The following is a 21478-nucleotide window of genomic DNA, read 5'->3' as shown; positions in this document are numbered from 1 at the left end:
GTTGATCACAGGGGATCAAGAGAAGGCAGAGTTACTAAATGGGTTCTTTAGCTCTGTATATACAACAGAAGAAAGAGCAGCTGATGTAGCCGGTGCCAGTGCTGTTAATATATCAGTTGATATACTGAATTGGATGAATGTAGATATGGTCCAAGCTAAATTAAATAAAATAAATTTGCACAAGGCCCCGGGACCAGATGGGTTACACCCTAGAATTCTTAAAGAGCTTAGTTCAGTTATTTCTGTCCCCCTTTTCATAATATTCAGATAATCTCTAGTGACTGGTATAGTGCCAAGGGACTGGTGCAGCGCAAATGTGGTGCCGATTTTCAAAAAGGGCTCTAGGTCTTCCCCGGGTAATTATAGACCAGTGAGCTTAACATCCATCGTGGGGAAAATGTTTGAGGGGCTATTGAGGGACTATATACAGGATTATGTGACAATAAATAGCATTATAAGTGACAGCCAGCACGGTTTTACTAAGGACAGAAGTTGTCAAACTAACCTAATCTGTTTTTATGAAGAGGTGAGCAGAAGTCTAGACAGAGGGGCCGCTGTGGATTTAGTGTTTTTGGACTTTGCAAAGGCATTTGACACTGTCCCCTATAGACGCCTAATGGGTAAATTAAGGACTATAGGTTTAGAAAATATAGTTTGTAATTGGATTGAGAATTGGCTCAAGGACCGTATCTAGAGAGTTGTGGTCAATGATTCCTACTCTGAATGGTCCCCGGTAATAAGTGGTGTACCCCAGGGTTCAGTGCTGGGACCACTATTATTCAACTTATTTATTAATGATATAGAAGATGGGATTAATAGCACTATTTCTATTTTTGCAGATGACACCAAGCTATGTAATATAGTTCAGTCTATGGAAGATGTTCATGAATTGCAGGCAGATTTAAACAAACTAAGTGTTTGGGCGTCCACTTGGCAGATGAAGTTTAATGTAAATAAATGTAAATTTATGCATCTGGGTACCAACAACCTGCATGCATCATATGTCCTAGGGGGAGCTACACTGGCGGATTCACTTGTTGAGAAGGATCTGGGTGTACTTGTAAATCATAAACTCAATAACAGCATGCAGTGTCAATCAGCTGCTTCAAAGGCCAGCAGGATATTGTCGTGTATTAAAAGAGGCATGGACTCACGGGACAGGGATGTAATATTACCACTTTACAAAGCATTAGTGAGGCCTCATCTAGAATATGCAGTTCAGTTCTGGGCTCCAGTTCATAGAAAGGATGCCCTGGAGTTGGAAAAAATACAAAGAAGAGCAACGAAGCTAATTAGGGGCATGGAGAATTTAAGTTATGAGGAAAGATTGAAAGAATTAAACCTATTTAGCCTTGAAAAAAGAAGACTAAGGGGGGACATGATTAACTTATATAAATATATTAATGGCACATACAAAAAATATGGTGAAATCCTGTTCCTTGTAAAACCCCCTCAAAAAACAAGGGGGCACTCCCTCCGTCTGGAGAAAAAAAGGTTCAAGCTGCAGAGGCGACAAGCCTTCTTTACCGTGAGAACTGTGAATCTATGGAATAGCCTACCGCAGGAGCTGGTCGCAGCAGGGACAGTAGATGGCTTTAAAAAAGGGTTAGATAATTTCCTAGAACAAAAAAATATTAGCTCCTATGTGTAGAAATTTTTCCTTCCCTTTTCCCGTCCCTTGGTTGAACTTGATGGACATGTGTCTTTTTTCAGCCGTACTAACTATGTAACTATGTAACTATGTATTCTCTTTTATACAGAGATACAGAATATAAAGGACTACAGCTATCTTTGGATCAAGTCACAACAAAACCAGCATTTTCTTATGCAAATTCGAATCCAGCCATAAACGACAGTCGGAAGAGTAATAAATCACGTCTACCTAGTACTAAGTCTAAATCCAGGACATCCCCATATCCCCAGGTGAGTATCATTTACTTATATGATTGGTTGATTTACAACTTTCAGGCTCAAATCTGCAAATTTAAAGGTCAAATTTAACAAACTACATTTTACCACTCTATTTGACATCTAACTGTTGGTTAGGCCAGAATATGCATCTTTTCCAGCACAAAAAAAACTATTTAAAAAATTATTTTTACAAGCATTTAAAAAGAAACAAGTGCAGTAAATAGGACACATACCGTTGATATTGATCAACACAATGAGGGAGATTTATCCAGCTAATTTCCGCAGAATTCTGGCTCAATTTGCGTAAAATAACTGCCATATATACACCTTGATGCCAGATTTATTATCTGTCTTAGATACTTTTGTGCCTCACTAGACAGTTTTGAAATTATCTAGAAAAGGGTGCATGGCTTTGCAAAAAGGGCTTAAATACACCACATTGCGTTAAAATTGTGCCAAAATTTTGGCACAAAATATTCGTCTATAGTAAGCCAACCAGGATATAGGGTAAGGAAAGAAGAGTGTCCAACATCTCTAGCAGGATGAGCCAAATTTATCATACAACATTTGCCACTGTAATAAATTTAGTGCATCTTCTGCGTGCCTGGTCAAGTTTTAAGCTGTCTAAGTTTAAGGGCTAGTTCACACTGAGTTTTTTGCAGGAGGAAAATTCCTCCTGCAAAATCTGCTCCAGGCGTTTTTTGCACAGTGGTTTGACAAAAACGTGTCAAAACACTCGTTGAGGCGTTTTTTTCCCTTCTCCCACTGATTGAAATGGGGTTTTGGAGGCGGAAACCGCCTCAGCATAGTCATGTCGCTTCTTTTTACCGTGAGGCGGTTTTTCCGCTCGCGGTAAAAAAACGCCTCCGCCTCCCATTGAAATCAATGGGAGGCATTTTCGGGCGTTATTTGCGTAGCGGTTTCCGCACCAAAAAACTCGTCAAAAAACTCTGTGTGAACAGGGCCTAAGGCAGTAATAATAATATATCTGCCCCAATGAATGAAAAAGGTCAATTAACTATATATACATAAAGAACATCTGCATTAGGTTTGTATGTTCTCCTGTGTTTGTGCGGGCTTCCTATATGTAATTTCTTCACATAATGCAAAAACATATTGATAGGTTACTTGGCTTCCTATGACATTGGTCCTAATGTGTGTGTGTCTGAGAAAAAATTTGTCTAAGGAGCGCCATTTAGCGCTATATAAGTAATGGAAAATAAAGAAAAAAATAAATAGATAATAAGTGGCTGATAAATATGGCACAGATCATGTGACTGTATGTAGTAGTTTAACTCGATAATTTAAAGGAAAAAAATCATACTTCAACCCAGTGTTCTGCATCTGGAAAATAAATGTGAATTAAAACTGAACATTGCGTCCTGACTTAAATGGGTCATGTTGGTGCGTGGTTGCTGTCTATTTGTGTAACATTTTTTCCATGCTAGCAAATACTAAATGTTATAAATAGATAAGGTAGTGTATAGGTTTCATTACAGGATCAAATTCATATCTAAGAAGAGAAGATGAAATAACAAGATGCTACAACGTTAATTTAATTAGTTGAATGAAATTACTAAACTCATCCAAATAGTTCCATGGGGATTTCAGCCGATATATACGCAATTGTAGGTTTAAAGGCGAACACGTAGGGAGGGGGGTGGGGAGTCAGATCGAGAAATGTTTCACAGATTGCACACGGTCAAAGCAAAAGGGGGGGGGGGTGAATAATTTTTATTTTTTATCTTGTCCATAATTGTACAGACAATGAAATTCCCAATTATGACTTTAGCACATGAGACTTTACTAAGTATTAGTCTCTAAATTTAAACCACCTTTCTGCCAGTGTATTATTGAGGCAGATAAATCAAATTTTACGATCATCTTTACAGAATAGATGTTTTTATTTTAAATGTCCACATCTTCTCCTTTTCCTCCTTTAAATTGACAAATGTAGAACAAGAAGTTGTATGTACAGTACAGTATGTTCTTCTTCATTACAGTTTAATTTTTCATCTTCATTATTATCTTTCCTGCAAATTATACACTGCAGGGCGCGACTTACATGTAAACCCTTTGACTATTAAGATAACCAGCATGATAGACTGACATGTCACTCCTAATATATGTAAAGAGTGGTGCAAAATTAGGCCCTAATCATTTCCATTCGTTAGAAAATAGGCACCATGGAGAGTCATGCCATTTAACAGTTAGTGGAAGCAGAACCTTTAATCAAATGTTATGATTTCACTGTTAAAATGAGAGTCTATTACATTATCAGGAATCTTGCCACTGTCATCTCTCTAGTTGTTATCTGGTTATACTAACTTTCATCTGTGTATATTTCAAATCTACAAACACAAATGGGGTATTCTGCTTATAACATGGCTTTAACAACAGAACAACAGCCCCTGTCTGATCCATTATTTACTTATTATTATGTTCGTGTAACGAAAACCAGTCAAATGATCTTCTGATATGTGATATATACACGTAAAAAGATTACATTGGTGAAGATCATTTTGACTGGACTTTTACTTTTTAAAATAGTATCTTGAACAGCACATTAGTGTCACATGCCATTTCCTACCACATATTCAAATTATTGGTGTTCTGGGCATAGTGGAGTCTCATTTATTTATTTCCTGTTGTTTATATAGACCCAATATATTCTGCAGCGATACAGAGAGATTATATCAGTTGCTGTCCTCAATAGGTTGTATATTCTAATTTCCTAATATTAGACACATAAACACTTTGACCAATTAACCAATTAGTATGTTTTTGGAGAGTGAAAGAAAACCGGAGGACACGCATACAACATTGGAAATACATACAAACTATATGCAGAATTCGCCCTGGTTTTACTTTTCATAAGAGGCATATTATAGTATTTCTGATGGATACATTTCCATATGTAGCATAGATGTTTTTCTAGTTCAGATTCCATCTACATAAGAAATTGGTAGAACTAAAAACCTTGAGGCTAATATTCATTTTAGGGCCTGTACCTGTCATGTGTTTTTTTTATTTTAGATGACCAGCCCTCTTTAACCCCTTGACGTACCGGGACATTAGTATTGCAGTGAATCTGACGATCACTGGTTCAAATCACCTAGGGGGACTAATAAAAAAAATGTAACATTGTTAAATAAAGTTTTCAGTGGTGTACACATTTTTTTTTAAAAATATTAGAAGTTAAAAAAAAAACTAAACGTTTCCCCATTTTTTCTCTAAAGTAATATAAAAAATTAAAAAAAGAAACAAATTTGGTATCGCTGCGTTAACATTATTTAATTCGCATGGTGAATGCCTTAAAAACAAATCAAATGCCAGAATCGCAGTTTTTTTGGTTACCTTAGCGCTGAAAAAAATTGTAATAAAAAGTGATCAAAAAGCCGTATGTACCAAAAAATTGTACCAATAAAAACTGCAGCTTGTCACACAAAAAAAAGCCCTAACACCGCTCAATTAATGAAAAAAATATGGCTTTCAGAATGTGGCGACACAAAACTATTTTTTTTTTAACAAATAGTTTTTTCTTTGTAAAAGTAGTTATACATAAAAAAAATATATAAATATATAAATTTGGTATGGCCATAATTGTATTGACCAGCAGAACAAAGTTAAGTTGTTGTTTTTACCTCACAGTGATAGACGTAAAAACAAAACCCCCTACAAATATTTTTTTTTCCAGTTTCCCAGTACATTATATTGTACTTTAAATATTGCCAATAGAAACTACAACTCCTCCCGCAAAAAATAAGCCACTCCATTGATGAAAAAATAAAAAAGTTATGGCCCTTGGAAGACGAGGAGTGAAAAAACAAAAATTAAATAACGAAAAATGTCTGTGACTGTAAAGGGGTAAAAAGGAATATTTCATCACTTTAAAGCAAATTTTATCTATCAAAGGGGTTGTCTGGTTTAGAAACCCATTTTCAAATACCACACTAGGTAATTTTAACCTCTTAATGACCACCCTATTTTAAACCTTAATGACCAAGCCATTTTTTACGTTTTTCCATCGTCGCATTCCAAGAGCTATAACTTTTTTATTTTTGCGTCGACATAGCTGTATAAGGTCTTGTTTTTTGCGGGACAAGTTGTATTTTTTAATAGCACCATTTTGAGGTACATATTATTTATTGATTAACTTTTATTAACTTTTTTTTGGGGGGTGGAATAGAAAAAAACCTGAAATTTCGCCACTCTTTTTCGCGTCTTAAATCTACGCCGTTTACCGTGTGATATAAATAACACAATAACTTTATTCAGCGGGTTGTTACAATTGCAACGATACCAAAATTGTATAGTTTTTGTATGTTTTACTACTTTTACACAGTAAAAACGCTTTTTTTTCAAAATTATTTGTTTTTGTGTCTCCATATTTGAAGAGCCGTAACGTTTTTATTTTTTTGCCGATGCAGTTGTATGAGGGCTTTTTTTTTGCGGGAAGACTTGTAGTTTTTATTGGTACCATTTTGGAGTAGATGCGACTTTTTGATCACTTTTTATCATATTTTTTTTAAGTCAGGATTCACACCGTGCAGGTTAAATAATGTTATAGATTTATAGTCGGGGTCGTTACGGACGCGGCGATACCAAATATGTGTAACTTTTTTACTTTATTTTGGTTTTATAATAGTAAAGAATTTTGTCAGGGGAAAAGGTGGGTTTTTCATTTTTTTTTAATTAACTTTATTAAACTTTTTTTTTACTTTTTTACTAGTCCCACTAGGGGACTTTAATATGCGATTCTCCGATCGCTATTATAATACACTGCAATACTTTTGTATTGCAGTGTATTACTGCCTGTCCGTTTAAAACGGACAGGCATCTGCTAGGTCATGCCTCCGGCATGATCTAGCAGGCATTCGCTCCAGGCAGACCTGGGGGCCTTTATTAGGCCCCCGGCTGCCATTGGATACACAGACACTCGGCGATCGTATCGCCGGGTGTCGGTGGGGGAGAGAGGGAGCTCCCTCCCTCTCTCCAAAACCACTCAGATGCGGTGCACGCTATTGCGCACCGCATCTGAAGGGTTAAACGGGTGAGATCCATACTTATATCGATCTCACACGGCAGAGCAGGGACGCCCCCAGCCCTCAGCTACATCTGGCGGCTGAGAGCAGGGAGATTTGACAGCTCCCTGCTCTGTTTACTTTATCCTGATGCAGTGCCGTAAAAAGGCATATGCATCAGAATAAAGCCCGTTAGTGGCCGCCATTAAAAGGCGTATTGGCGGTCACTAACGGGTTAAGCTCATAGAAAGAAGTCCCTCATTCTGTACCTCCATCAATTAGCATTGATTTCAATGGGCACTGTGTAATGCTCCTTGCCTTCCTTACACTGACAGGTTCCCTCACAGATTATAGGTGAGGGGCCCCAGCAGTGGGGCACCCTGTGATCAGCAAATTTTATTTACATCTTATCTTATGCATGAAAGGTACCTTATTTATGTCAGTACAATTATAATTTTATAGATAGAGTATGTAGAGTACAAACATCCACATTTCTAGGGTTATCCGATACTACAAGTGTGTAAATATGAAGAAACCTGAGTGCTGTGTTATACAGTGAAATTCTATAAATTCAGTAAAACCACAAATATGTAAATAAATTAACATTAAATATTTTATTGATTTTCCTATACTGGAATTTCCAGCATGGTGGTTGCTTCTCAAGATTTGTCTACAATTTTTTGTTCTTTTTAGTTTTAAGGATTTATTGGAATACTTACACAAGGCTTTAGAAGTCTTTAATAAACTGTTCTCTACTTTGAGCATATTTTTTATGTCATGCACATTTCCAAAGGTTGTGACTTCATATTAATATTCTGATATGCCAGAAATGCCACCTTCAATCATTTTCCCTAAGATGATCATAAATTACATTTGGAAAGATATTCATGGTAGTCTTTTCTGTAAGGTCAGTTTCAATTCTCTTGATAGAATGTTAATACTCTTTTCTACTTGATACATAAGTGTTTATAATTTTATAGAAGTAATTAAACCTATAAAAGTATAATTTCAAGATTTTTTGGACACGAGTATGAAAGTTAAAATAGACCTATGCACTATGAAAAGCATTTCTGAAAATAAGAATAGCCAAAGCAGTGTCATTGAAAACATTTCATAAAAACTTTTTACAATGAAAAAATATTAATTTCAAACCCCTTCAAATCCGCCTTATGGCAAAAATTTTTAGTAACCTAGTTCTATAGTCGAGATTTATGGAACCCATGTAGCATTTGATCATTTTCCATTTCAATTATTTTTAATGCATTTTTCCACAGCTAGAACTTAGTTTGGTGTTTTGATTTTAAAATACGTGAAATAAGGCTTGTGTTTTAAAAAGGGAATTATCTTTAGTGGTAGCCTCAAAGGAATTGAACAGAGTTAGAAGAAGATGGCGGCTTTCGGCCAAAAACAATACCACACCTGTCCATAGGTTGTGTGTGGTATCGCAGCTCAGTCTTATTCACTTCAAAGGAGCTGACCTGCGAAATCAGATACAACCCATTGACAAGTGTGACACTGTTTCTGTGTGAAAGCAGCCATGTTTTTGTAGTCCTATATAACACATTTAAGAATAAGTTGTATTAAAGTGATGGGCTAAACTGGGCTTTAGACGGATCCTGTCTCCTCTCTTTCATCCTTACCACCACAACGTTTAAATCTCTCACTGGGATTCACGAGATGTGGCACCTAATCAATCGATGCTCCTGCAGGCCGCAGGGCATCTTGTTAGTCAAGATAGTAGTGTCACAGAAAAACTAGGCAGCACATCCAAAATAGTAAGATTAGCATGCTTGAGAAAGGCTCAGTGGAGCTGAAATGTTGCATGGGTCTATTAAGTTCCTCACTATTTTGGATGTGCTGCCTTGTTTTCTTGTCGCCTTTAGCGAGGGACTGCTGGATCGAGTCCTGTGAGGCTTGCACCTTACATTTGGATCCAGTGTTGTTGACTTCCAGTTTGTAAAATACTAGTGTTGTCTAACATGATGCTCTGCACCCTACCGGATAGCGCCACTTGATTAGGTTTTGGGAATCCCAGATGGATATTTCAACATTGCAGGAGCAAAGAGAAGGGGAGAGTAGCCAGGGTTGAGGTAAGACTAAGATTTTGCTTTGCATATTACTTTTAGTCCTACACTTTCTATTTTCTTTTATGTGTTACTGTATGTGATAAAGCTGCCTATGATTTGCGCAATATGCAGACAAAAGCAGCACAGCGTGTAGAGAAGGCAGTATCTACTATATGATACTTTAAATACCTCTTTGCCATCCTTGCTATCATTGATTGTTACCAATGTGTAGTGATCTTGCAATATTTAGTCAAATCAGGTTTTGTATCTATATAAATTCATTAAAGGGGTGGTCCGATTTGAAACTTTTTGTTAGAAAGGTCCGCAGAACGATAAACTGATCACAGGTTATCCTGCTGATGGGACCCCCAGTGATCTGTTGTAATCTTTTAAAGAACCCAACAGCAAGTGTTTAATTCACCTTCAGCGCCACCTGAAAGGAAATGAAGCATTACATAGTGTCCATTGAAATTGATGGGCTGTCTATTGCCAGGCCCTCCAGAATAAGAGATGCTCTTTGTAGCTGCTCTACGTTCTGATGAGGGTACTGCATAAGGAATACCCCTGTATTAATTCTATATTCTCTAAGAGGGTATTTCAAAATGGGATTGCAAACCGCTTTTGATCTGCCTAAGGCTGGGTTCTCATGGGTCAGATACAGGCATATAAGTACGCAGCATGTCCAACCAAGAACCCGCAGGAAATTCCACCTGAACTACCACACCAAATTGTGGTATAGATTATTGGAGAGAATTCCTGCTGTGGAAACAGGGCTGGAATAAAAAGTTAACACATTGCCCGGACGTTGCCATAACGATGCATCTCCCTGTTCACTGTGCAGCCCAGCCTCCTGGGATGACGCTGCAGCCCATGTGACAGCTGGAAGCCTGTGATTGGCTGCAGCAGTCACATAGGATGAAACATTATCCCAGGAAGCCGGCCTGGATGGAGGACAGAGGAACGCTTTGCTATCACAACGCCTGAAGCGTAATTAACTTTTTTATTCATTTTAAACCAAAATGTACACATTTTTCGGTGTAATCGGAGCATTTCCGCCACCAAAAATTGGGACATTTGCCATTTGGTGCAGGTTTTACATCACCATTGAATTTAATGGCGAAAACCCGCAGCATAAATTGACATGCTGCAGATTTACAAACCGCACTGCAGGTAAATTTCTAAACGCTTAAGCAGCGGATTTTTTTCTGCAGCGTGTGCGTGACATTTGTTCAAATCTTATCCACTTTATTGCTGCTGTAAAAGTCTGCAATTTTTCCACACTGAATTGCGTTGCGTAAATTTCGCAGCATTTATGCTACATAGGACCCATGTCTTAATGTATCACACCTTGTCTCTTGTGTTTCAAAAATAATTGACTGGTTAGCCCTTATTCACATGACAGGGTTTCCCGGCTGGGTGACGGCCGTTCATAAAATGGCTGTCACCCGGCTACAGTAGGAACAATAGACCCCTAATGGGGCTATTCACACGACCGATTTTTTAACGGGCTGGGAAAACTGGCCGTCAAAAAATTGGACATGCCCTATTTTGCACTATGGGGTCGGGTAATACACGGCCATCACCGGAATGTGTCACGAGTGATAGCCGTGTCTACCGTCGCTCGCGCTCTCCTCACAGCGCAGTGTGCATGTGAGGAGGAGGAGTTTACGCCATTCGAACGAATGGCGGTATGCTGGAGGTAAGTTTCTACAATGTGGGGGTGCTGTATACAGGGGTACTGTGTGGCAGGGCCTGGGTGTACAGCAGGTGGAAGGGAGCACTGCGCTGGCTCCCTTCCCCTGCTTGTTTTAAAAGCGCCCTGGCCCGGCGACACCTCCCATGGCGCCGCTAGCAGCTGCTGCGGCTGCTACTGCTGTAGCGATGCCACTATAGCAGAGCAGGGAGGTATGTCCCTGCTCTGCAATGTGCTAGCCCCACTTTAGCTCCCTGAAGGAGCGGAATCCCCGTGTGTTCGGGGATTCCGCTCCTGGACAGAGCGCTTGATGTCTCTGTCCATATCTGGACAGTGACATCAAGGGAAACTCCTGAAGCGGAATCCCCGAACACTCTGTGACCAGGGATTCCACACCAGGCGAAGCCAGTGACCTTCAGTGTCCATAAATGGACACTGACGACAGGGGCTTTTCCTGAAGTGGAGTCACCGGCCACATGGGGATTCCCCTTCAGGAGTTGCCCCTGATGTCACTGTCCAGATATGCCCAGCCCGGAACGGATGCAAAACTAATGCAAACCGGCCTGGAAAAACGGCCGATTTTAACAGCCGACACTCGGACTCAGTCGGGACCCTGTCGTGTGAATAAGGCCTTAGCTGATTCTGTTTTATACTTACTTTATTAGAATAATAACATTAAATAACCTAAAAACCTTTTGCTACATTAGAACATACAGTACATCTATAGCAATCCATGATATCCAGCCAACCCCAGGCATGCTCATATTATGAGTGATGTCCTAGAAAATAATATCATTACTATCATGATAATGACCGAAGCAAATGATTGCCTGAAAAAGACATATTCAGCTAGTTATACTTTGGGGCCACAAGATATATCCCATTAACATTATTTTAGTTAGATGTATGAAAGGACATGTAAGTTTATGTTCACTAGTCCAATAGAGAGAATGAAGTTTACACTTACTAGTACATGTTTTATTTTTAGTACAAATATTTGATTGGCATTTGGATGCAATAAGAAAATGTAAAGGGTATTTGCTGGGCATACATATTCACTGAGCCATGCATCTTCAGTTTTTAAACATTTTCTAACAGAAAGCATATAAAATAATATCACATTTTGTCATTTATTTTTATAGTCATATTATGTTATCGTAAAGAAGGCATCTACCAGCTGTGTCATGCTATAATATTCAATGCGAAAACATATTTTAACTTTCAGGTTTACATCAGTAAAACAAAAGATAAAAGTGATTTAATGGCCACCATCTGGCCAGAGTGTAGGACATCTGTGGCGTTTTCCTTTTGCTTCAGGTACATATTAGTATCAAGAATTTAAGTTCTGTTTGTATAATCCCCGATAAAGGAATTTTATTTTTTCGGAGAGAGCTTGAGTTTGCTTTATTCCTTACTTTTCATCTTTTAGAATTGTTTAAAGGTGAATTGCCTCAATACCACAGATCTATTTACAATAAAGAAAAATAATAGGTAGAATCTCTTTTGAAAAAATAAGCAGTAAAACTTATTGAAATCCAGTTAGATGTTTAGAACATGTATTACTGTCAATTTCTGTTCTTTAAAATTCTTTCATATGTTTTTTTTAGCTAAAAAAAAACCCTGATTTTTAATTATACCTGTTTATACTTCTATGCTATTAAATGCTTTGACTTTATTAAGGACTGAATTCGTATTACAGAAAACAGATTCCTATATTTTATAGATCTACAAGAAATATTTAATAAATAGTTATTTGCGTTTTACACATAAACATTAAACATTAAATAAAATACTTTATTATATAAAAGAAGGGTAAGGCCCCATGCACACGAATGTGCTTTTGCGGCCGCAATTCTCGCGAAAATCCACGGGAGAATTGCGGCCCCATTTATTTCTATGGGCCCATGCACACGACCGTGTTTTTCACGGTCCGTGCATGGCCCAGGAGCTTGGACCGCAGAAAGAACTGACATGTCTTATTACGGCCGTGTTCTGCGGTTCAGGCTCATAGAAAATAATGGACGCGGCCATGTGCACGGCCCGCGATTTGCGGGCGGCTCGCAGGGGACACTCCGCGGCCGGCCAACCCGAAAATCACGGCCGTGCACATGGCTACAGTTGTGTGCATGAGGCCTAAAAGGCTATATGAGTTGTCTTTGAAGCAGACCGTTATTAAAATAACATTGTTGCCTCCCTTTAATACTATACAAATAGGCATAGTAAAATGTCTAATGTAATAATGAAATTATACAGTGAAGGAAATAAGTATTTGATCCCTTGCTGATTTTGTAAGTTTGCCCACTGTCAAAGTCATGAACAGTCTAGAATTTTTAGGCTAGGTTAATTTTACCAGTGAGAGATAGATTATATATATAAAAAAACAGAAAATCACATTGTCAAAATTATATATATTTATTTGCATTGTGCACAGAGAAATAAGTATTTGATCCCCTACCAACCATTAAGAGTTCAGCCTCCTCCAGACCAGTTACACGCTCCAAATCAACTTGGTGCCTGCATTAAAGACAGCTGTCTTAAATGGTCACCTGTATAAAAGACTCAATTAATCAGTCTGACTCTAACCTCTACAACATGGGCAAGACCAAAGAGTTTTCTAAGGATGTCAGGGACAAGATCATAGACCTGCACAAGGCTGGAATGGGCTACAAAACCATAAGTAAGATGCTGGGTGAGAAGGAGACAAGTGTTGGTGCAATAGTAAGAAAATGGAAGACATACAAAATGACTGTCAATCGACATCGATCTGGGGCTCCATGCAAAATCTCACCTCGTGGGGTATCCTTGATCCTGAGGAAGGTGAGAGCTCAGCTGAAAACTACACGGGGGGAACTTGTTAATCATCTCAAGGCAGCTGGGACCACAGTCACCAAGAAAACCATTGGTAACACATTACGCCGTAATGGATTAAAATCCTGCAGTGCCCGCAAGGTCCCCCTGCTCAAGAAGGCACATGTACAGGCCCGTCTGAAGTTTGCAAATGAACATCTGGATGATTCTGAGAGTGATTGGGAGAAGGTGCTGTGGTCAGATGAGACTAAAATTGAGCTCTTTGGCATTAACTCAACTCGCTGTGTTTGGAGGAAGAGAAATGCTACCTATGACCCAAAGACATTATGTTTTGGGGGTGTTTCTCTGCTAAGGGCACAGGACTACTTCACCGCATCAATGGGAGAATGGATGGAGCCATGTACCATCAAATCCTGAGTGACAACCTCCTTCCCTCCACCAGGACATTAAAAATGGCTCGTGGCTGGGTCTTCCAGCACGACAATGACCCAAAACATACAGCCAAGGCAACAAAGGAGTGGCTCAAAAAGAAGCACATTAAGGTCATGGAGTGGCCTAGCCAGTCTCCAGACCTTAATCCCATCGAAAACGTATGGAGGGAGCTGAAGATCCGAGTTGCCAAGCGACAGCCTCAAAATCTTAATGATTTACAGACGATCTGCAAAGAGGAGTGGGCCAAAATTCCATCTAACACGTGTGCAAACCTCATCATCAACTACAAAAAAAGTCTGACTGCTGTGCTTGCCAACAAGGGTTTTGCCACCAAGTATTAAGTCTTGTTTGCCAAAGGGATCAAATACTTATTTCTCTGTGCACAATGCAAATAAATATATATAATTTTGAATATGTGATTTTCTGTTTTTTTTATTTTTTATTTTTAATGGCACTATTTAATGTATCATATAATGTGCTTGGAAATGTTTAAAAATAATTTTGAGGGGTGAAAAAGAAAAAAACACAATTCCTCAATTTTTCGGGGGTTTCGTTTTTACAGTGTTTACCGAGCGGTAAAAAATTAGATGTTGACTTTATTTACACTAAATATGAATACTACAATACTAAATTTATATAGATTTTTATGTTTTACTAATTTTAGAAAATAAAAATAATTAGTAAAAAAAAATTATTATTTTGTGTCGCCATATTCTGAGGCCCATAACTTTTCGTCTATGAAATGGTGTGAGGGCTTTTGTTTGGTGTTCATTTTTTGGGGGAAGCGCTGTGACCAAAAAACAGAAATTATGGCCTATTTTTTATTTTTTTTACTGCATTCATTTTGCGAGATAAATAATTTTATATTGTAATAATTCAGACTTTTATGGACGTCACGATACCAATTTTTTTTCACTTTGGGGGAAAGATTGGAAAAGGTTTTTTTTGTCACTTTTAATATTTTGTTTTCCTATATACAAAAACTTTATTTAACTCTATTTTTTTGTCCCACTAGGGGACTTGAACATGTGATCATTAGATCGCTGGTACAATACACTACAGCACTTATGTATCGCAGTGTATTGTGCTTTTAGCATCCTCTTTTTTTTTCTAGCACTTATGAGCCTAAGGGGAGGACCAAGATGGCAAACCTGGGGCCTTCATTACCTCCCAGGCTGCCATGAAAATGGCAGGCACCCCATGATCGCATCGCGGGGGAAGGCAATAGATTGAGGGAGGGCCCCTATCTCTGTCTAATGCTATAGGCATCTAAGTGGTTATACAGTTTAAAAAGGGGAAAGATGATCGGCGATAACTCAGATCAAAGCTGTATAAACTGTATAACCATAGTAACAAAGAAATGAAGAAAGCCTCCAGCTCACCTTGTATTGCTAGTTCATTAGAATAACCCCGCACGGATCCTCGTGTCGGTTCACGATGGTGTATAGCAGAAAAAAGGGGAAAGATGGATCCAGCGTGGATGCGTTTAAAATGGAACGAGTTCCAAGTTTAATTAATCAAATAATTCTAAAATAGAATAGGACTTGGTTGAAAGTGTAAGATCCTGGAGTGTGAGGAAAATATCCAGTGTAGAAAAAGCCTACGCGTTTCTGACGCTATCTGCGTCCTTAGATTACCAGCCATGACTAAGGACGCAGATAGCGTTAGAAACGCGTAGGCTTTTTCTACACTGGATATTTTCCTCACACTCCAGGATCTTACACTTTCAACCAAGTCCTATTCTTTTTTAGAATTATTTGATTAATTAAACTTGGAACTCGTTCCATTTTAAACGCATCCACGCTGGATCCATCTTTCCCCTTTTTTCTGCTATACACCATCGTGAACCGACACGAGGATCCGTGCGGGGTTATTCTAATGAACTAGCAATACAAGGTGAGCTGGAGGCTTTCTTCATTTCTTTGTTACTATGGTTATACAGTTTATACAGCTTTGATCTGAGTTATCGCCGATCGCGGCCATTGTAATACACAGCTGACACTCATGGTGTAGGGAGCTGTCTCAGTCAGGGAACTCAAGGTATGGACACAATATCTGGTGCATGGTTACTGCATGTGCAATTCTAGTACACTTATGCATTTAACATTCTAGACAGAGGAGACAGGGGTCTATTTCCCATGTTGTCATGTTTTGTGCAAATTCCTAACACAAAATAATGGCACATGCAGAAGACTGGGTCTAGAGAAGCTTGCTAAAACTTAATAAATGCAGAAAGATATTTCTTTGTGCCAAGTATTATTGAGTTTATTTCCATTTTATGGATGTTTATAGGTATATGATTGGTATTAAAGCTTTAATAAATCTAATAATTGTTTATTACATCAAGCTGCAATATTACCTATATATCCAAAGTTTGGTTAGAAAATTTATTTGTTTGTAATATTTTGCAGTATTCTGGATTCCATACGGAGAGATCTGAGTCAGACCATGATAGCCAATGGGGTGGCAGCCCTTTAACAGACACAGCTTCCCCACAACTTATAGATCCAATAGAAAGGCCAAACTCTCAGCAACAAGATGTCTCCTGTGCATATCGACAGTATCCTGATCGAAGTTCTTTGTGTTTTGGATTTACCCTTGACCATTCAAGATTAAGTGATGAAAGACACCATCATAGTCAATCCTGTGAAAGTGGCAGATGTGAAGCTGGTAGATACTTTCTTGGAAGTCCACAAGCTGGGAGAGAGAATTGGTGGGGTTCTCGATCAACTTTACCTGTGCCTAAGTCATCTCCTGAAAGCAGAGATGGGTATGAGAACTCCATGCCACATATAACTTCTGTTCACAGAGTACATGGTAAGGACATTTTGTAAATTTGGATTATAGTTTGCATACAGAAGTAATAGTATAGTATTCCATATTATCCTAACACAGTCAAAAAGGATTATGTGACTCATGTGTTGAAGGTACTCGCTTTTCAATAGCCTTTACTGCTATTGGCTTCCTTACTTGGTATTAAATAAAGGAGATAACTATTCAAGATAGATTATTTTTTTAGATTTATTTTTAACCCATTTGTGACATAGTTATTAATGTATAGGACAGAAACAGGTGTTCTTATTTGGTGACCTTGAATTGTGTTCCTTATTAAATTGGTTGTTTCCCCTGGACAAGACCTTTCCTCATGCCCTTTTATGGCATATAAACATCATAGAGGGGTCCCCCACACATGACCTCCCTCCATTAGCCAGAACAAAGTGCCAATAACAAAGAAATGCACTGGCCTATCCAGCCCTTCCATGTACAGAATTACATTATCTGCCATATATTTCAGTGGACTCTACTGAAGTGTATGGCTGACTTCAGTGTTCCCTGGCAATAACAGCTAATCACTGTGGGTTTCTGAAGCTGGACCTGCGGCGCTGATATCTAGACCAGCTTGCATTTTTAAAAAATTTATGAGATAGCCCCTTTAATGTGATTTTCCTTGTAAAACAGTTCTTATGTGCTAATATTCTAAATTCTTTATCTGTCCTCAATTATGAAATATTGGAATGGAACCAGCTCAGGATAAAATATATAACTTTATAATTTAAGTAATTTTGGGAGCGAATGTTTCCCTTCTTCCCCAATAAACTTACCTTTATCTTTTATATTTTGATATTCAAAAATTGAGTTACATAGAAATTATGGAATGTTTAATAACTTACGGCTGCTTTTCATCTTTATTTAGGGAGAAATCAATGGGATGAAGACAGTGTTGTTAGTTCTCCTGACCCTGGTTCTGCAAGCGAATCGGGGGATCGTTATCGTACAGAGCAATACCAAAATAGTCATCATGAACCAAGCAAAATTGAAACTCTTATCCGTGCAACTCAGCAAATGATAAAAGAAGAAGAAAATAGGTTACAGCTTCGTAAGTCTAGTCCAGATCAGCTAACTCCTATCAATGGAGCAGGAGCAGCAAAGCGAAATTCAATTTGTTTTGTCAATTACCAACAATCCCAGTTAACTGGAGTTGTGTGCCGTGGCCCATCTGCCTCTCATACTTCTCCCTGCGACCATTTACAGCAAAGGGATGGGAAAATGTTGAGTCCAAGAGATAATGAATATGAAAATAGTCCTACAACTTTATCCAGGATGAACAGTCCAAATTCTGAGAGAGTTTCAAAAGCAGGAGTGACCCTAGCAAAGGACTATTTACATGCAAATGTGTCCCCTCAACAAACAGTGGACCATTCCACCTCACCAAACTACTACAATGCCCACCGTCCATATTTTGATAAACATGCTTACACATTTACTGGATATGCTCTTGAGCATCTATATGACAATGAATCTATTAGAAACTATTCACTGGGCTGCAGTGGGTCCCATTTTGATGTGACTTCTCATTTAAGAATGCAACAGGACACTGCGCAAGTGCACAAGGGTACATCAGTAATAATTACAAATGGTAGTTGATATTTTATATGTTGTGTCTTATCCTCATACGCTTTACAGAGGAAACAAGCATTTTTCATGTCATTATTACCAGCATCTAATGACTTATGGTGCACTGGATGTAACAGCAGGGGAGACCAGGCTTGGATTTTGTATTTATAATATTTAGTATGACATTTTGGCTGAATAATGAAGTTCAGAGGACTTTACTTTACATATGATGTCTATAGTCACCGGTTGTGCAGTCTAGCAAAAACAAAAATAGGCATTTCAGTATTACAGGCTACACGTTTTTTGCTAATTACACTTGCATGTAAATAAAGACATTTTCAAAAAAAATTCTAAAAACATAAGTAAAATAATAAAAAATAAAACAAAAGAAAAAACCCCTAAAACTATGCATATAGGACTTGAAGCAAATTTGAATGTACAACTTTATATATACACAGGCAGAAATGCACATATCTTTGTATATCTATGATTGCAAAACCAGAATTAGTTACTTTCCAGCTCAATAATACATTTACTTTACCTGCATTACATTTTGTGTGTTCTAATTACTTGAACGGTACTTTTCCGATACACTATGTGCACATTAGATAACTGTATTGCTTGCTTTCACACATCTTTAGAACTATATTAACTGTGTCACTGCAGTAGACTTTGTGTCCAAAAGCGATATACAATGGGGGAGATTTATTAAAGTTAGACCGGATAAAACTAAACCAGGCAGTCAGAACCTGTGGCAAATTTATCACAGTGGTGCATGCTGTATGTTAAATTTGGCACATCTTACTAGACATGCTAAACACTTTTCTCTTCTTTACGCCACTTCATGCTTGGCGTACTTTACACCAATATTTTATGACTCCTCTTAGATACACCCCTTTTTCTAGATACTTTTAAAGCTGTCGGATGAGGTGTAAAAAGTGTCTACAACACATTAATAAATATGGCGCATGGCATGTACGCCATTTTTTTGTCGCAATTTGAGTCAGAATTCTGGTGCATGTTGCTTTGTAAATCTCCCCACATTGACCGTATTAAATGTAACCAACAGATGTTTATTCCTTTTGTTTTAATATACCCTGGATTAAAAGTTTTTGTTTTTTTAAAAATAATTTATCAATCATGTTACTTTTGCTAAAGTAGCTACAGCTACTGTAAGAATTAAACAAATGCCGTTTGCTTGAATAGATTTTTTTAAACAAGGATATAATGCAAAATTCAGATATGATACAGTTGTATATATGAAACATATATATTGCAAAATACCATTTAGCAGAATTTATAAATGAACTGTCCAAGAAGGAAATATAATCTTGAAAAGCCTATGTTTCCAATATTGTTAAAAAAGCTTCATATACCACATTAAAGAGGGTTTAGATTACGTGCTGTAATCGTTATCTGACATCTTGGATATTTTAAAGATCTGTTTTCTTCAATTCCATTACAGTTGTCAAATTTGTTGGTTAAAATTTATAGGTTCAATTTCTTCTGGCTTTGATTATATTCTATATGAATTTTCATGATAACAATACATATCCTTTTTTAAAACAAAAAATCTGATTGATTAACTTGTATTATCAAACTCCTATAAAAAAAAAAGAATTGCTTTTGTTTAAGAACTATCTCTTCGACTGAGTGGGAAAATAAAGTTGGCTATATGACCTAAACATTTGCCATTTTTGCATGTGGATAAAAAATCAGAACCAATAGTGAAAAAATCGATTTCCTGGCACTTGCAGTGATTTTACAGATTAGTCAGCATGAACATTATCACTATTAGGCTTACACTTTTTTAGGTTCTTTTTCTTTTTTTTTTTGGGTTATGTGTTTTAAAAGAAAATATAAAGAAGGGATTCGTTGATGGAGCCAAAGAATCCATAAAATGCAGTCTGCTTGGTCTGTGGGTTGTATAAATAAAACTAGATAGTAAAAACTGATTAAACCATTGAAGCTGATGAAATCTGATGAATTGGATTCGATCAGCCTTAGGCTTAATGCACATGACCGCATAGGTTGTGCGGTCAGCAAAACCACAGCTCCATTGCGGTTTATCAACTGCAAAAAAACCTTGTTGTGCATCCATGTATCATCAGGGATCACGGATCCACAACAATTCACCAGTATTGGTGACTCCGCAAATTAGAACTGTAAAATGACATGTTCTGAGTTTTTGTGGTCCAAATTTGCAGCCCCCACACCAATTTGCGTAAACCACGGTCGTGTGCATGGGACCATAGAAAAGAATGATTCCGCATGTTATCCGCGAAAATGTGGATAAATTGCGGCCGCAAAAGCATTGTCGTGTGTATGAGGCCGTACAAAAATTATTAAACAAGAACATCAATACTGCAAAAAACAAACAAAATAAGTATACGTTTTTTTCTTAGCATGACTAATAACAAATATACTATTATTTAAAATTATTTTGTTTTATTTTTTTATATTAAAGCAAGTATGGGTCTAAAATTAAACACGACCCTCTTACACAATTGTAAAGCACACACAGAGAGGGTCACGCAACATAAAAATGTTATAATTTTAATAACATTTTCCCAGTACATTTTAAAAGTTAAGTTTTTTTAAAATCTTAACTTATTTTAGTTACTAATGTAATTTGTAATGGGTAATTTATTTATATTTTATAAGGAGGAATACTGTTCATAGTTTGTTCTTAGAGTAGCACATAAAATGGGTCATTGAACCTGTGGGTGAAAAATATAATGGTCCTTCCTTCTATTGTAGGATAGAATGTGGATAAGACACAGCAAAAAATAGAAAACGTAATATTTTTTTTAACATCAAATATATAATTTTGGCCAATTGGATGTATTTGTCTGGTTTGTTTAGCAACATATGAAGACAAAAAATATTTGGCCATTTTAAAATAAATCTAACGGAACTAACAGACACATGTAGGTAACATTAAACACAAGTTGAAGTTCCCCAAGATACATTTTGTATTATTTAAAAAATATCCAATTTTCAACTCATTTCAGTAGAAATACTGCATACTTTATGCTTTGCATTTTCTATTCTGCTCTGTAATTTAAATAAGGAGAGCTTCCATTGCTTGTCTGGGCCTAGTTATTTACAATGATCTTAACCTGCCAGAGTAAAAAATACTACCTACA

At 37.5% G+C, this 21478-nt stretch overlaps 1 protein-coding gene across 1 annotated transcript in view; it reads left to right on the top strand.

Moving 5' to 3' along the window:
- SIM1 (SIM bHLH transcription factor 1) overlaps positions 1–19834 on the top strand; it is an 87283-nt gene extending 67449 nt beyond the window's left edge. The window contains exons 10-12 of the mRNA XM_075864205.1: positions 1761–1923; positions 16346–16751; positions 17629–19834. Coding sequence (XP_075720320.1) covers positions 1761–1923; positions 16346–16751; positions 17629–18359 — 1300 coding nt within the window. The 3' untranslated portion in view covers positions 18360–19834. The remainder of the gene's footprint in view (positions 1–1760; positions 1924–16345; positions 16752–17628) is intronic.
- Positions 19835–21478: the final 1644 nt, after the last annotated feature.

The sequence above is a fragment of the Rhinoderma darwinii genome, chromosome 4, assembly GCF_050947455.1.
Source record: "Rhinoderma darwinii isolate aRhiDar2 chromosome 4, aRhiDar2.hap1, whole genome shotgun sequence".
Lineage (NCBI taxonomy): Eukaryota > Metazoa > Chordata > Amphibia > Anura > Rhinodermatidae > Rhinoderma > Rhinoderma darwinii.
Note: the sequence above shows the minus strand (reverse complement) of the source record. Positions and strands in the feature narration are given on the sequence as shown.